The following is a 16,686-nucleotide window of genomic DNA, read 5'->3' as shown; positions in this document are numbered from 1 at the left end:
TTTGCGTCTGTTTCCTAAGTGCATGAATGATTAACTATGAGAAACGGTGGAATTTCCCGTGTGGAAAACGCCCACATCTACTCTGATTGGCTCAGAATCCTCCATTTTCAGGTTCTAGCATCCTATTGGTGCACATGGCGCCACTCAACCTGCTTCCTGCTTCATGGTGCGGCTCGAGTTTGTTATTGAGCGAAGCCTATTTAAATGTGAGGGGAAATGTTGACGGTTGGAATTAATAAAGTTGGTGAGTTCTTCTTAAATATCTACAAGTCTTTGCCAAGTGAACCGCTTTGTTTATTTACCAAAAATATGTGATACAAGCTCCTTTTTTCAGACTACAGCTTGAACTTGAATGAGGAAAGTTTAAATGCGAACCTTACTTTTCTAAAGTTATCGTCCCTTAGGGGTGGACGGGCACACTTTGTCCCTCTCGTCATCCTTCTCTAATGAACAATTTCTTGAATTTATAGAAAAAGAAGGCCTTAAAACCATCGTCAACCAGCTACATGTAAAGACGCTTCCAATATGTCAGGGGCTCACGAGCAGATCAGGAAGCGCCGTCCCACTAAAACGTTCTTGATCTCGACCGACCTGCGGGTCCAGGATCAGCTGGACGGTGCCGTCTGGCTACAGCGAGGTTTCATCTGTCAGGAGCAGGAGCATGACAAGAGCAGGGGGGACTTCCTCTGGGTTAAGGTACCAACAAGCACTTTTACATGCACGGATTTGCATCACGTGGAAACTGTTGCTTGATGTCTGAATATTTGGTTAGAGGAATCACAATTTTCAATAGAAAACAAGGAGAATATCAAGAAGTTACCAACTTTACTGTGAAAGGCAGGATTTCTGGGATGATAAATGATTTGTCAGACAAATTTGACAGTTTCAAATCGACATGCAGTGTCATTTAATGCAGTTTATCATCCTGATTAGGGCAACAATGACATTGTATCTGTCATTTTTACTTAGATACTCAATATTAGGTTGGTGGATAGATAGAAACAAAAAGGAATAAAAAAAAATCTCAATTAAATGAATAGCGGGTCATTAGTCTTGAGCATCTGAAAGTTTCTTGTGGCATTTCCCTTAATTATACCAGCTTGGGTGGTTCATTCCTCCTCCCCACTCATCCTAATGTGCCTGTCATAGTGCCTTGGAGCACTCCAAGTCATCCCCCATAAGCTGTTGAGTTGATGGTAGGAGTAACAAACCCAGGTCAGAAGAAGTTGGGATGGTAGGGGAAGAAAACCTGGCGATTCTTCCTTTTTAATTAGACTTTTACGTCGTTGAAGATGGTGTCAATCCTAGATGTGTCGTGTTTTGAGTCGTGTCAGTTATTTTTGTAATTTTTTGTCCCATTCTTCCTGCAAACGTGTACAAAAACGATGCCTTTGCTGAACGTGGTTCTGGTCTGAAGACGACCTCTTTGCATTTTTTTTTTTAATGCCTCCATCACAGAAGTGTAACTGAGCTGTTATTAACATTACTATTAGGCTTCCTTTTTGCTTAGTGAAAGTGTTGCTTAAATTTGTGACAAAAATATTAACAAACAAGCAATGAAGCTGACAAGAAACATGAAATATCTCAGGTTTACGCCGTCTCTTTTGAAATAAAAAGTCAGAGGTAAATGTGAGACTGTTTCCTTCATCCTATTTCCTTCTCTCCTCTTCTCACTCACATATTTGTCCTCCTCCAAACCTCCTGTTTTCCTGCAGGTGTTAGACAATGGGGTCATGTTAAAAATAGAGAGGAGGTTCCTGCTCGAAGTCCCAGCTGAGCTGATGGGCCTGCTGGAGCCCGTGTTGGATCTGGAGCTTCGACTTAACCTTCAAGGTAAAACGTTATTTAAGTCCGAGGTGGTGGTGGCACAGTGCATGAGCTGGTAGCAGCTATGTTTTCCAGGAGCTGAAAATGGAAGGAAAACCCAGACTGTACCACCAGCCAAAACACTAACAGATCGCTAACAGTATTCACTTCCTGTCACCTCCCATCCTGGGCTTTGCTTAATCAGAGGTGCATTTCTAACCTAGAAAATCCCCCAGCACATCTCTTCAATCAAAAGCAGCTACTCGTGTCCTGCCTCTGTCGGGTGTCTGTGTTTGTTTACCTGTTTGTGTTTTTTTTCAGCCAATCCTGCCAAGCTGCAGCAGCTCGCTTCTCTGCCTGTCGATGCCCCACTGTGGGTCCAAATAGGCCATCAGGATGAGCTGGCAGAGGCACAACTCAAGTACATCGGACCCCTGGCCAGAGGGAGCAGCGCTGTGCATTTTGGGGTACAGCTAAAGGTAAACCATTTTATCACAGGAGTAGCATTTTCGGTTAGGGGATCCTATGGCTTCGATATGCCGTCGGACGATATTGTTGGCATAGTTTTGCAAAACTGCAGCATAAACTTTCGCTTTCCTCACACGATTACCTGAAACAGGCTGATTAATACTCTAATTTCCTTCCTGTTCCTCCTCCAGGGCTCAGCAGCAGGCAAAGGAATGAGCAACGGCTCCTTTAAGGGCCACCGCTACTTCACCTGCCCTGATGCCTGCGCCCTCTTTGTCCCAGTCAGTCACATTAGGCTCCGCCACTGGTCCCGCACCGATAATTCAGACGCACACGAGAGGGGCCGCGACCGAGACCACCACCGCAACGGGCAACGTAGCAACAATGAGCGTCCAAATCCTCATCAGCAGCAGCAGAGGCGTCACTTTAGTTTCCATCAGCATCAACCAAGTAGTCCCCCGCAGCCACATGGCATCCTATCACGAACTGCCGACTCGGCACCCCTCACGTCTCACACCCAGGTCCCTGTGTCGCCTCCGCCGTTTCGCGTTGGCCAACGAGTGTGTTTTCCCCTCGAAGACGCCGTCCACGCTGGGGAGGTGCGGTTCTGCGGTGCCCTGCCTGGCCGATCCTCCTCTGGAATGTATGTCGGCGTCCTTCTGGTCAGTACAGTCCTCATCAAACAAGTCAGAGAGACATTAAAACTATAAGCATTATGAGTCTTTTTTTTTTGGTTATATGTTTCTGTCCCGTGTTTCACATTACAGGACGCTCCTGTTGGTAAATGGGACGGGTTTTACAAGGGGGAGAAGCTCTGTCACATTCCTTCTTCCCTCTATGGACTACTGCTGCCAGTCAACAAGGTTTCCTCAGGTATGCCCACAGTTGACCCTCTTTAAAATGGATTTGGTTCGGCAGTAATCTCAGCTAAAACACTTGTCTCAATGAACAAAAATGACTGTGTGATGTAACCATTTCAGACTGAGCTCTGACCCTTAAATATGTTTTAAAATTTATGCCCTCAGAACAAAAATCCTATCATCACAGTCCTCACCAGATTCCCAAATCTATCCTGAAGCCAGTACTCCCCCCTGTCACTAAGCAAGCCCCAACGTCGCCACCTGCTGCTGCCCCCAGGATTGCTCTGTTGCCCCCTTCCAAACAAGCACTTAGACCTCCTCCTCTGCCCCCCCCGAAACCCACCCAGAAACCCCAATCCACTCCCCCTCTACCGCCTCCAAAACCCCAAAGCCCGGCATCGCCAACCGCCTCCGACCAGCCGCATCACTCCAACGGCATGCACAGCCTCCCCTCGCCTCTGAGGACACCGGATCACAGTGAGGGGGAGGGGGAGAATGGAGAGGCAGGACCGGGCAGCGAGCTGGAGGTGGGCTCGATGGTTGAGGTGAACGAACCGCCGCTTTTCGGCGTCATCCGCTGGATCGGACAAATAAGCGGCATTTCCGAGGCAGTGGCGGGAATCGAGCTGGTAAGGAAATTTTGATTTCAGTTTTTCTTTCATTAACATAAATGCGAGTTTTTTAACAATTATTTGAGATTTTATTTGAAAAGAACCTAATGTACATAAGCAGAGACTGAAGTAGCCTTTGGGAATAAGTGCTGACATATTTCATCAATTTATTTTACTATTTTTTTTAATCTATTTATTTAAATTTTTTTGTTACATTCAAGCAGATTGTGATATTGGATTTTTGACCAGATAACAAATACGAATATATTTACTACAAGAAACATTTGTGCAACCGCAATTCCAAAAAAGTTTGGACATGGATGTAAACCAGGTACTGGGGGGTTGGATTTAAATTTTGCCCTGACAGACATTTCTCAAAAAAAGAAAAAACGCTTCTATTTGGGTTGCTTTTGTTCGTTTAAATAAGTGAAAGACGAGGAGTAAATTCTGATTTTAATCATTGAGAAATGTGACAGAAGATCACAAGTTGTTGCTTAACTTTAACTTAACTGATGTTTTTTGTTGTTTTTTTACATTAAGTTGTAAAAAGTTGACAAATTTAGTGAAACGCCTCATCAATCACGAAAGATTCCGAAAGACAATTTCTTTTAATGTGTTCCAAAAATCGATTTGTTGCTGCTATCAGCAGTGATTGAAAGTAGAAGCGCTGTAGTGCTGACCCACAAAACGTTATCCTGATAAAATGCAAACCCTCCAACTCTGTTTTTGTATACGTGTGTGTGTGTGTGTGTGTGTGTGTGTGCTACAGGACGAGGAGCTGTCCGCTGGAACAGATGGCAGTTATCTCGGCGAGCGTCACTTCCGTTGCCCGGCCAACAAGGGGCTGTTTGTCAAGCTCCGCAACTGCAGGCGGGACTCCAGGTTCCCTGCCCCCGAAACGCCCGTTAATCAAGTGGCGCGATGCAACTCCATAGGTAGGACAGCACCACCCGCGCACGTAGACACCACCCACAGACAGAGAGTTCTGATCCTTGGGTTGTTATGAGGCTCTTTAAGCCATATTTGCCGCTTCAGCACCAGAGAAGTCAGAAGATCATTTTGGAAAACATCACACTGAGAGAGACGGAGCAGACATTAACTTCACTACCCTTTTTTTTTATGTTGGCAATTGTTAACATTGTTTTTTTTGTTTTTTTTCTTTTCAACGACACATTTTATGTAGAAGTTGAGTCTGTAAGTCCCTTCTGGCCCCTTTCTTATCATGATGAAATGAGCGATAATTTGCCTCAGCAAGTGTGAATGTTGGACCACTGGATAAATTGTGCTGCATCCATGCCACTCAAACTGCTTTCCACCACAAACCAAATTCCCTGTGGGTCAAACCACCTGTTTTAGGTTTAATGGGCAACTTGTTCCACTTGCTGAGCCACAGCCATGGCTGCAGCACCGACTGTGCCTCTTGTTGTTGGTAGCACTCGAAAAGCCTCTCCAAAGAAAGAGCGAGAGCCACGTTGCCATAGCTAAAGAAACACACACAGCAGAGAGCCTCCTACAGGAGGGTTGCTGAAATACAACGACTCTCTGAGATGCACCTCACTGGCTGTCAAAGTTCTGGCGGACCCCACGTTCTTTTAGCCGAAAAATGAAGAGTCCGACAGAGAGGATTCTAATGTGTGTGTCTGTGCCTGGCAGCATTTGCAGAGTGGGGCAGCGAGCGGGTGGAGGAGCACACTCCTCCTGTGGACGCCGACGATGCCAGAGAACTGTACCGGGGCTGGAAGAGGGGCATCCAGGGTCACCTCAACTCCTGCTACCTGGACGCCACGCTGTTCAGGTGACCCGAGCGCCTCTGAATGAATAAGCACAGCCTACGTCTGGATTTTTAGATGCACACTTAATTAACCAGGATCTGTGTTAAATTTAGCTCTATAGATCTATAACAAATGGAGCAAGGCTGCTTTTCTTATTACCCGTCTATGTGTGTGCAGTCTGTTCTCCTGCTGCAGCTCAGCAGACTGGGTGCTGTTTTGGCCATCTGACCCTGAAACCGACCAAAGCTCCAGTCAGGCTCAGGACCTGTTGCGCTGCGAGATAGTCAACCCACTGCGAAGGTGCGTCTTTCTCTATAACCGACTTAAATGCAGATTATCACCTTCCTGTGTCAAGTGTTACATTAGGACATTATCGCTTCATGATTTAAGGCCAAGGGGCCCGAGATACCGTGCAGTTACGTTCCTTTTGGTAGTTTTACAGTCCACAAGACACTCCCAAAGTATGCGTGTGCTGTTGTGTCTCTAAGGTATGGTTACGTGTGTGCCAGCAAGACCATGGCGCTGAGACGACTGCTGGAAGCCGCGAACAGCGACACGGGCTTCACCAACCAGGAGAAAGGTTCGTATGCGAAGGCGTCGGCGCCTCTGGATTCCTGTTTCTAGCCCTCGTTCGTCGGGGCTGAGGAATGTGGTCACACTGCTCTCGTTCTCTCCGTCAGATCCCGAAGAGTTCCTCAACAAGCTTTTCCAGCTCCTGAGAGTCGAGCCGCTCCTAAAGATTAGGTAAGTGCTCGGCAGCCCTCGCTGTCACACACACACACACACACACACACGCACACACACATTCTACACGCATTCTTCTGTGAGAGGAAACAGGGCAGCCACCTGCACTTTGTTTTTTAATATAGTTCCTACCATCGTGCCAACATTTGACTCGAGACAGGATTTTTTTTTGTTGTTGTTTAAATTCAAATGACCTAAATATAAAAGAATAATTCTTACAGTCACTGTAAGCGTGGACATTCTGAGTCATTTCTTTCTTTCTGGATTTGACCTCATCACCACAACAGGTGAAGGGTGGAACAGAAGATGGGACAGCAGACCATTGCAATTCTTTCTTTCAGTCTTTCATGTTTGATTTTACATATTCACCGTTTCTAGAAGTCTCTTAAACACCTTGACAAATAACACGGGGTTGTTTTTATGCAGATTATGTTTGGAACCACTGCCCTGGATTGAACCTTTACCTTAGTTTGCACCGTTAAAGGTCCTCTCAGAGAAGAGTCCTCCTTTGCCTGTCATGTCTGCAATTCATCAGTCTTTTCCCCTCTTTTCCAGATCAATGACTCAGCAGCCTCAGGAGTGCCACCTCTACCAACTCTTCCCACCCACTCTTCCTTCCTCCTCCCCCTCCTCACCGATTTCCCCCATTGCCTCGCCCATCCCCTTCTCGCCATCATCGCCCATGAGGGTCGCCAGCGTTCAGGCCCTGCTGGAGTCCTCGTTCCTCCACGCCGGCCTCAAGTTTGTCGAGGTTTGCGAGATTATGGTCACAGAAGGAATCCACCTTGTTTGTGTTTTTGTTCTTTTCCCGTAGCTGGTTTTGATAAGTTCGATTTATCACTTTTCTCACATCGGTTGACCTGATGGCTCCAAGCTATCCGCCGATGCGTGGTGTAGACGGATGTGTCAGTTAGTCACCTGCTAAATAGCTCTTGAAATTGCCCACGACTTTAGAAAACCCGCAGCAACCCGCTTTCCAGACAGTTCGGTGTAACAAACCAGCTGGCATGTGAGGTAAAAGCTGAGCCTGATGTGCCTTAATTTCCCCACCAGGCTCCCTCCTGTCTCCTGCTGCTCATGCCCAGGTTCGGGAAGGACTTCAAAATGTTTGACGCCATCTTGCCTACCCTCAGTCTGGACATCACAGACCTACTGGATGACAGTAAGAAAGACATTTATCTTCTGCGTAATTGGAGTTAATGTTTAACTGAGAATGAACACATTACCTGCTCTCTTCATCCTTGTCTCTTGGCAGCTGTGAGGCAGTGCACTATCTGCCAGGCTGTAGCTGACTGGGAGTGTCTGCAGTGTTATGACGACTTGGACATCACTCCCGGGCATCTTAAACAATACTGTCAGACCTGCAACACGCAGGTAGCACTTTCTTACCTTTTTTTAATGTTTAGCCAGATCTGGAAAGAAAGCATTCCGCATAGGTCTAGCTAATGTTTATGTTTGTGTTGGAGTTTTTGTCTTTTACTTTAATCGACTTCCATCAACTATTCACGGTGCAGTCACTTGCTGGGAACACATTCGAGCATTTAGGCTATTCATCAAATGGCCTTAAACTTGATTACACTTTGCAGTGATTTTAGTTTTTAACTGAAAATGGCACAGAGCTGACATGAAGGATCTTGGTTCTCGTTTCAGGTGTCTTCTGTATCAGGGTCACTTTTAACTGATTGACTTTATCCGTCCTGTCTATCGATAATCAGGTCCACAGCCACAGGAATCGGACGTCCCACAGCCCAGTGAAAATAACTATTCCTGGGGGTCCGTGGTCAGGGCCTCTGCACTGCACTCGCCGGCGAATGTCTCTCTTTGCTGTGACGTGCATTGAGACCAGCCATTACGTGAGCTTTGTCAAGCATGGGCCCCTACCCACAGACTGGCTGTTTTTTGACAGTATGGCAGACCGGGAAGGTGAGAAAAATCTATTCTTACTGTACGTTTTTGGTTTTATTTGCTTAGATGAATGTGAACATGGGTCAAATACCAAAACAAGCACCGTTAAAGACTCTCCATTTCCTGTGTGCTCTCGACCAGGTGGCGAGAATGGCTTCAACATCCCGCAGGTGAAGGCTTGTCCCGAGGTGGGCCGCTACCTCAGCCTGTCGGAGGAGGAGCTGAGCAGAGTGGATGCGGCCTCCTTGCCGGAGCCGGCCCGCCGCCTGCTCTGCGACTCCTACATGTGTCTGTACCAAAGCCCAGAGCTCAGCCTATACAAGTGACATGAAGACGCATCACAGACAGATCCCACAGACTGAAAACTGAAACAAACACCCTCTCCTCTCATTCTTCGTCTTCTAAAGATGTTGGAGGGAAATGCTGCACTCGCGAGATATTATGTTAATAAGGAACGGTCTTGTTTGGTTGTTATGAAATGAAAGGTTCATGAAGTCACTTCACAAAGAATGTATTTAGGTTTTTTTGCTGATAAAATGCAGTTTGTGTTTCTAATGAATTACCTTAACATACAAGGAAAATATCAAATTGAAGGATTCCATGAGCAACATACATGCAAACAAATCTTTTTTTCTTTTTTTCTTTTTTTTTGCTAAACTTTTCTAATGTTGTCATTGATTTGAACTCATCAAAAAGCTACATTTTCATGGGGCAGTTTAGGTGTTTAGTTTCTCTTTTTGTCGGGGTTTTACCTCAGATATCTGCTTTCATGTTGTTAGTTTAGATTGATTTTAAGGTATCTCTCCTATAAGGAGAACTGCAACTTGAATTTCTACCAAACCTGGTTAAATTGTCATCATAAGACATTTGATCAGGGCCTGAGACCAGCCCACAGTCTTTCTAGTCTTTCTAGTTTAAGTTGAAAACGAGGTAATAAGCTAAATCCACAAATACAGCAATACTTACACACTCATAATGTGCCTTAGGAACAAATGTGCTCTGCACAAGCTTTTTTACAAGTGTGAAGGTTCTGGTAAATATTTAGACTTCATTTCTGAATTTTTCCTGTGCCTTAATGATCTACACACACTGTACAGGAGCCTGTAACATGTGATTCAAATACTTTCCAATTCAATTTGCACTGCTTTATTTACTTTTCACTGTGTTTATAATTGCATTGCCTTAAACTGACAGTATAGACTGCACACAGATGTTTAAATGTTTGTATTGCCCACAGGTTGTTTGATATATTACAACTGCAATGTCTCATTTAATAAAAGATTTGAAACAAGCTCGGTTTGTTTTTTGTTATTGTTTTTAATTCGGTTTCATTTAAATGTATTTCCACTAGCTAAAAAGCCATCAGGTTTTGTTTATCTGCTTAGTCCATAAAAATCAAATGATAAATAATCATTTAAATCATTCCACAAAATGATGCGCATGATAGATTACTTTATTTTATTTGTTTTTAAGTCAACTGGGAGTTATGACGCAATATCCGCTTCGGCAGCGTATTGCGTCATCATTGCGGGCCCGGACCGGAATTAGCAAGTGACGACTGTTCGACTTGTCTTTTTTGCTTTACCTACAAGCTGATTTTTCTTGCTTTTCAGCATAAGTAACTTCAACAAAACGAAAGCAGCTGGTTTGGATGTTTCTATAAGGTAGGTTCATCTTTAACTAACGGTATGTTGTCCTAATTTCATTCAACGTTATTTCCAAGCTGCTTTACATCGACATGAATTGTCAGTAACGTCCTGCTTTGCGTCGAGCTGGCTCGGTTTATTATGCAGATTTTCTCTTAAGTCTGGCGTATTTATCTTTATTTTTGCTCAAGAATCGAAACCGACCGATGTCGGCTATTACTAGAGGTTAAACCATCCTGCCTGAAAACAAATTTCTGTTTTGCTTGTCGTTACGTTGGTTATCATTAGTCAGAGAAAGTCTCATGCTTTCTTAAGGCTCACGCCGGTGTGACACATAACGGTAATGCCAATGCAAAAATTAAGCTACTATTAGCAGCCCCGCCATTGTCATAGTTATTTTTAGTTGAGCCAATTGTGCAACAAAATATTACACTTGAGAACTGATTGTTATGTTAATTTAATCACTTTAAAATATTATAAAAAATATCATTCATGCATTCATATCTACTTCTGAAAATGGATCTGTTAATGATTTCCACATTATATCAGAAAGTAGATAACATCAGTGGTTAGATCTGCCTTGGGTAGATGTTAAGATATCCCTGTTCTTTTTAAGGTGGCACTATGACATGAAGTCATATGTTAAAGTTTATCTGTTCTGATGCTTTTGGAAATTTGGAGGAGTTTTTATAAGGTTTATTAGCTCTATTACAAGTTGACTGATTGAGTTCCACGGTTAGATTTTTGTCATCCTCTGTGTTTATGTCTCCATAGGTGCTTTCTGTCTCTGAGGTCCAGCTGTGAAGTTTGTTACCATGGCGTCTCCAGGGGGACAAGGAGGAGGGGCTTTGTCCACAAGAGGAGGCGGCGGGGTCAGGAGGATGAAGTGGGCTCTGGAGCTGAGCTTGGGCAACACGAGGCAGGCACAAACGCAGAACAACCGAACATTTCATTTGTCCATCTGAGGTCCACGGAAAGTGTGTGGAGAATACCACCAGTGGCATTTCTGCCCATTTGAAAATGGCTTGGAAATTTCAGTTTGAATATGACCCTCCCAGGAAGGGTACAGCGAACCTAATTTTGAATTGCATATTACTAAATGTAGCAAGGAAGTTCGTTCATCAGTTAATTCTCCACGCTAGGTCTATCCTGTTCAGGGTCACTTAACTCTGGAGCCTGTCCCAGCAGACTTTAGCAGGAATAGGGGTGGCCCTGGACTGCCATTCTGTCACAGAGCTAACAGCACAGAGATACAGACAAGATAAGATAAGATCTGTTGTCTTCTCATAACCTGAAAATGAGTCAATCCTATCCAAAGTTGTTCTTTAATCTTGGTAGTGTAGTTGCGATTTATCTCTACACTACACCATCAAATGATGCTTAATACATTTTTAAAGCCGGTGTTTGCTGAAAAACAGCACAATGCAGACAGATTCTCGTGCAAAGCTTTCACCTTTACCTTCGCAAATGAGTGATTTTTGTTTAGCTTTCCACATTTTAGCACTGGTCTGAGTTGAAACGAAAATAGTTTGATAAAACCTAAAGTGTTTGTGCTGCTCTTTGCATTTCAGAAGCCGTGGTGACAGGCAGGGCGGTCAGGGAGACGTCGTTTACCCCATTGGCTTCTCTGAGAAACCTGTACCCGACACCAGCATCCAGGAGACGGACAAGAACCTGGTGGAAAAGGTGAGGAAAGATTCGTCGGACACTGTCTCTTATTACATACAAATAACCTCGTTAAAGTTTGTGTGCAAGTGAAAAACCGAAGAAAATCGAATCCAGACCTGCTGACACAACATTATTAGATCACAGTAAGCTAAACATGAGAAAACACTTCTCAGTTTGACACAAAACACTTCACCGCAAATATAAATATTCATTGCAGAGCTGATAATTGAGGCCACTTAAATTTCATCTAGGGGGGACCGAAGATAATTGCAGAAAGGATCACAAAATGAATTTGAATTAGTCTTTATTGTCCCACTAAGGAAGCAGTTATGACAAAGCATAAACAATCAGTGTAAGATAAAGGATGATGCCTCAAATATGCTGCTCAGTATGAACCTCTGTCTCTTCCTCCTGTTGTGCAGCGCTGCTGGGACGTGGCCCTCGGGCCCCTGAAACAGATTCCAATGAACTTGTTCATCATGTACATGTCGGGCAACACCATCTCCATCTTCCCCATCATGATGGTCTGCATGATGGCGTGGAGGCCCATACAGGCTCTTATGTCCATGTCTGCCAGTGAGTATAAAGTTTTCAGTCTGTTTGCTTTTATCTGTCTGTGTGACTGACCGGGTATGCTTTGTTTTTTTTTGTTCTTGTCTGGCTTATAAACTGCTTACAATCAGCTCCTCATCCTCTTTGTTTCCGTCTTCTTCATCCCTTTTTGTCTTCTCACGTCTCAGCCTTCAAGCTGTTGGAGAGCTCCAGCCAGCAGTGGCTCCAGGGACTCGTCTACCTGGTCGGTAACCTCCTGGGCTCGGCGTTGGCCATCTACAAATGTCAGTCCATGGGGCTGCTTCCAACGCACTCATCCGATTGGCTGGCTTTCATAGAACCGCCTCAGGTAACGTCATAAACCTGCAGTACTCACAAACGGCTCGGAACATTTTGGTTATTGGAAAAACGCGAAAGAGCCGCACGATTTTCGTCATGCCACATGTGTGTATTTAGGTTTTTGTTACAGATTGAATCGACAGGGTTTTATACCTCTCTTGGACATCTTCATAGGGAATCTTGTCTTTTAATGAGCTGTACTGCTTGCTTTAGCTCAGTAGAGGGCAGGACATGCACACTCTAACTATTCATTTTTAGATTGAGACAGAAATGAATGTCAGATACCCCTAAAATGACGGCTTTTGAAAAGAGCGGTGTTTGACGGATATGTTAAAACCACCTGCGCAGTTGAGGATTTTAACGTGGGTTCGGCAGGAAAAGGGATTCACTTTGATGTCTTTAAGGAGCACGAGCTGCTTGTCGAGCTGAAAGCTGCAGCATGCACCGTAAACACAATGTACGCTCGCCAGGATCTCCTTTCAGAATCACTTTCTGTTTGACTCATATCCGCGCTGGTTTTTCTTTTTCAAGGTCTGGTTTAATCTTTAATTTTATGTAGTTGCTTTATATCTGTAACTTCCCTGATGTGAATGAATGTGGTCTTTGTTTACGGCGGGTTGTCCTACTGCACCGCTTATCATATGCATGGCTCTGCCTCAGCGTTACAACAGACTGCCTGACCGTCTGGATTCCTCTAGCGTCACCAAACAGCCATAATCTGGTGAAAGACTGGACACAGAACATGTGGGGCTGTCCTGTGGGGTTTGTCACTGCAATAATTAGTAGTTTGTCCTCCGGAGCCAGCGGGACATTTCTTGCAGATGTGCAGTCAGTTTCAGATCTGGTGCTTTAGAGACGAGGTCCTCACCTTTGTCACGTTCCTCCAGCTGTTGTTGTAGTTGTTAAAGTTTCCCAGCAGCGCATGCCGATAAACTGATAGATGAATGACTTACATTTGATCGTGTCAGAGCTCTTAATGTCGGGGCTGGTCTGTGTGTGTCAATATTGATTCACGGGGCCCTAAAAAGTGCGTAAACAGTGAAGTTCAAATAACATATTTGCCACTTGGGCGGTTACAGTTAGATCAGAACATCTGTATACATCAACATATACTATCAACAGTAGATTGGATTTTCACTGTAATGCTGACATACTTGTTGATATCTGCCTAGTCTGGTGTCAGATTCTAGCTGCTCAACAGTTCTGGGTCTTCTTTGTTGTACTTTGCATGTAATGATGAGCCAAGACTCTACAACCCTAAAGCCATGCTGTTGGAATAGATGCAGCGTGTGGTTTGGCATTGTCTTGCTGAAACACGCAAGGCCTTCCCTGACAGAGGCGTCATCAGGATGGGAGCATATGTTGCTCTGTAGCCTGTGTTTACCTTTCAGCAGTGATGAAGCTGGGTCATGTTCACCTGCGGCTTCCTCTTTAACCTGCATGGTGATTTCTGGAAGGTTTCCACGTTGCCTTAATTAGCTGCAATATGTCCCAACTCCTAACTTGTCAAATTCAAGGTGAGCAAATAATGTCTCACTTTTCACATCGGTAGCCCGATTCTTTCTTTAACTGGAAGCCTAAGAACATGCTGGAGTAATCTTTAGTTAAACAAAGTATTTGTTAGTGGTCACAGGTGGAATATGGCAGCGCTGGTCTCGGAGTGACAGAGCTCTGGCAGGAAATCCTTCAGCCCGAGCCCCAATAACTGGAAATAGTTCATATTTATCTCACAGAGGTTGTACTTACACGCGATCGAGTATAATTGGCCGGTTATTAGTGATGTAAGCAGGCCAACCACGTAGATTTTTTAGAAAAATACAGAATATGAATACCTGACGTCTAAGAACAAAGTCGATTCTAACAACATTCTATGTGCTCTGTGTTCTTTTGTAAATGACAATTTGGTTTTTAAGACTTGCATTCTGTTTTTACTCCATTTTACACGCCATCTGCGCTTTTTTTCGGAGTTGGAAGTTGTACATAATTGTGAAACTAAACTAAACTGTCTGTTCAGTGCATTCACTCCGCAGTGGCTCCTCAGAATGCTGATTCTTGTTGTGAGTTCATCTCAGTCCCTCCACACGTTTGTCTATTCTCAACAGAGGATGGAGATCATGGGCGGAGGGATGGTGTTGTGAAGAGGATGCGGAATGCGCTGGATTCATGCTGGATCTGCAGAGGTTCTATACTGTACATACCCCACCTGCACCACCAGGCTCCCCGTCACAGCTGAGATAAAAAAAAAAACAACAAAAGTCTGCATTTCGGCTGATTCCTGATCACATCAGATCCAGACTGGACCATATGTGATTTTTCTAAACCGGCAGCAGGGTGTGTGACGCAGTTTTAAGCCAAGGTTTTATCCACCATACACACACACACCTACATCCTTTCTTTTTTTTCTTTTTTTTACAGAAACCCACATTTATTTGGCCTGCTGCTCTTTCTTTTCTTTTAACTATCCATAAAGCTACAAAGCGAGCTGATGTTGGCTGTATTTAAGCTGCTGTAATTTTACTGTAAACTTCACAATAACAGATTATTTCCGAGGTTATTTTCGAGCCTACAGTTCCGAGTTACACCAGCTAACAACATCAATAACAAGAGTTTTGTCTACATAACTCCTAAGAGGAGTCTGTCAAATATTTCTCCTCTTATTTAGTTCTGTTGCAGTAGAGTCAGTTTGTAGCGAAAGGCTTCATTTTTGTCGACACGATTTCAGCATGCTAGCAGGCAGCATATACTAACCTGTTCTAATTTATAGGTCTGTTTAATTTATACTGATTTTCCTTATGAAAAAGAATTCTATGAAATAAATCCCTATTGATTGAACTGAAATGTTTTTGACTGTCAATAAACGTGTTGGATGAAAGAAGATGTTTGGCTCTTGCCTTGACAATTGTTTTTCTCCATTTTCAAGATGGCCCTTTTTAAGTCTTTTAACTGATTTTTATGTGTCGCTACGTGAGAAGAGCTGCTAGACTCGCCAAAACACTTTTATTTAAAAAGTCTCAGATTCTCCTGCTATGAATGCGTGTATATATGTTAATACATTCAAGTTTGGACACAAATACAACAATGGGATCCATGTTTTTAACTTTATCCCTCGATACGGTTCAAAAGTATTTCCACCAGAAAGTATTTTTTTGTGATTTATATTGATTGTTAAAACAATGTGGAAATGGAAATTTAGCTCAATAGAACCTAAGTGTGGGAACGGTCGGGCATTCCTCGACCGTTTCTTGTTTCTTGTTCTACCTCTTAATGTTGTATAAGGTGAGTTGCTTTTAAGCCACAATGGGAGGTTGGTTTCAGCAGCGACACCCTTGGAGAACAATAGCTGTCAGAGCAGAGGCGAAACTTGACGGATGAGTCGCGTCGAGTCCGTGTCGCTGTCACAAAGTATGAGAGGTGGACTTTAAATAAACAGTTCCAGTCAAAGTCAGTGTTTTTTATCTGATGGATCAGTTTTTTTTCTTTCATTACACGTCCCAGACACCATACAGTATGTTTAACTGTGTGTGTTCCTCTTTGCCTTAGACAACCATACTCTTTAAAAGTTTTCCTAACTCCGTCAGAGAAATCATTTGGTCATTTTTGAAGATGCTCTACCTTCTACAGACTATATGCTTTTAAAGTAGTCACACACAAAAGAAAAAGTGGCTGCCAACCAAGAAGAAGATGGGTGGTTTGATCACTGATCTCCGTAGTCCTTAGGCAAGATACAGTCAAACGCATTTAAAAATAAATAAATCAATGAATATGAAAGTAGAAAACCACGGAAATTTAAGGACTTGCATCATAATATTACAAACTTCTGCTACCAGGCAGCTAGAAAAGGGCCCAAATCTAAAATATTTGTGTATGTGAATGTTTTAACAGCTTCAGCAAGAAAAGTTCACAGCAGATAGAGGTTGATAGATATATAGAAACTATTGTCCATTTGCTACTTTCCTCAATATAATAGCTTGTCTGGTACATCTGTTGAATTAGCTTGTAAGACTTTGTCCCATTAAATAAAAAAGAGGAATGTTATAAATAAAACTGACTAAAAAATACAAGCTGTTTCAAAATGCAGATACTTAAGTGCCCAAATAAGGTACATATACATATCAAACATGAGAACAATTTTGATATTCACTGCATGTTCAAGTGTCTCTGTTATTTTGTCAATCTATTATTTTTTATCATGATTTTTTTTCATTTATTTATTTTTATTATTATTATTATGATACGCCACAATCAATTTCTAGTTTTCTGGCAGCAACGAGCTTCTACACCTTGTCCCCACATTTGAGTTTCGGGACCGGTTCGA

General features: G+C 43.4%; 2 protein-coding genes across 2 annotated transcripts; both read left to right on the top strand.

Annotated features, from left to right (window-relative positions):
* The first annotated feature begins 133 nt into the window (after positions 1-133).
* Positions 134-9,457, top strand: cyld3 (cylindromatosis (turban tumor syndrome) 3). Its single transcript, XM_072376286.1, has 17 exons — positions 134-244; positions 471-696; positions 1,716-1,833; positions 2,128-2,285; positions 2,466-2,936; positions 3,042-3,147; positions 3,300-3,763; positions 4,515-4,680; positions 5,399-5,540; positions 5,695-5,817; positions 6,006-6,097; positions 6,198-6,261; positions 6,817-7,012; positions 7,315-7,423; positions 7,517-7,635; positions 7,977-8,184; positions 8,308-9,457. Exons 2-17 carry the CDS (start codon positions 526-528, stop codon positions 8,490-8,492), a joined length of 2,892 nt encoding a protein of 963 aa, XP_072232387.1. The 5' UTR covers positions 134-244; positions 471-525; the 3' UTR covers positions 8,493-9,457.
* Positions 9,458-9,720: 263 nt separating this feature from the next.
* Positions 9,721-15,246, top strand: emc4 (ER membrane protein complex subunit 4). Its single transcript, XM_072376621.1, has 6 exons — positions 9,721-9,830; positions 10,587-10,731; positions 11,384-11,498; positions 11,903-12,056; positions 12,221-12,381; positions 14,474-15,246. Exons 2-6 carry the CDS (start codon positions 10,628-10,630, stop codon positions 14,507-14,509), a joined length of 570 nt encoding a protein of 189 aa, XP_072232722.1. The 5' UTR covers positions 9,721-9,830; positions 10,587-10,627; the 3' UTR covers positions 14,510-15,246.
* Positions 15,247-16,686: the final 1,440 nt, after the last annotated feature.

The sequence above is a fragment of the Leuresthes tenuis genome, unplaced genomic scaffold, assembly GCF_036924035.1.
Source record: "Leuresthes tenuis unplaced genomic scaffold, fLeuTen1.0.hap1 SCAF_22, whole genome shotgun sequence".
Lineage (NCBI taxonomy): Eukaryota > Metazoa > Chordata > Actinopteri > Atheriniformes > Atherinopsidae > Leuresthes > Leuresthes tenuis.
The sequence above is the reverse complement of the archived record's forward strand: the minus strand, read 5'-3'. Positions and strand labels throughout refer to the sequence as shown.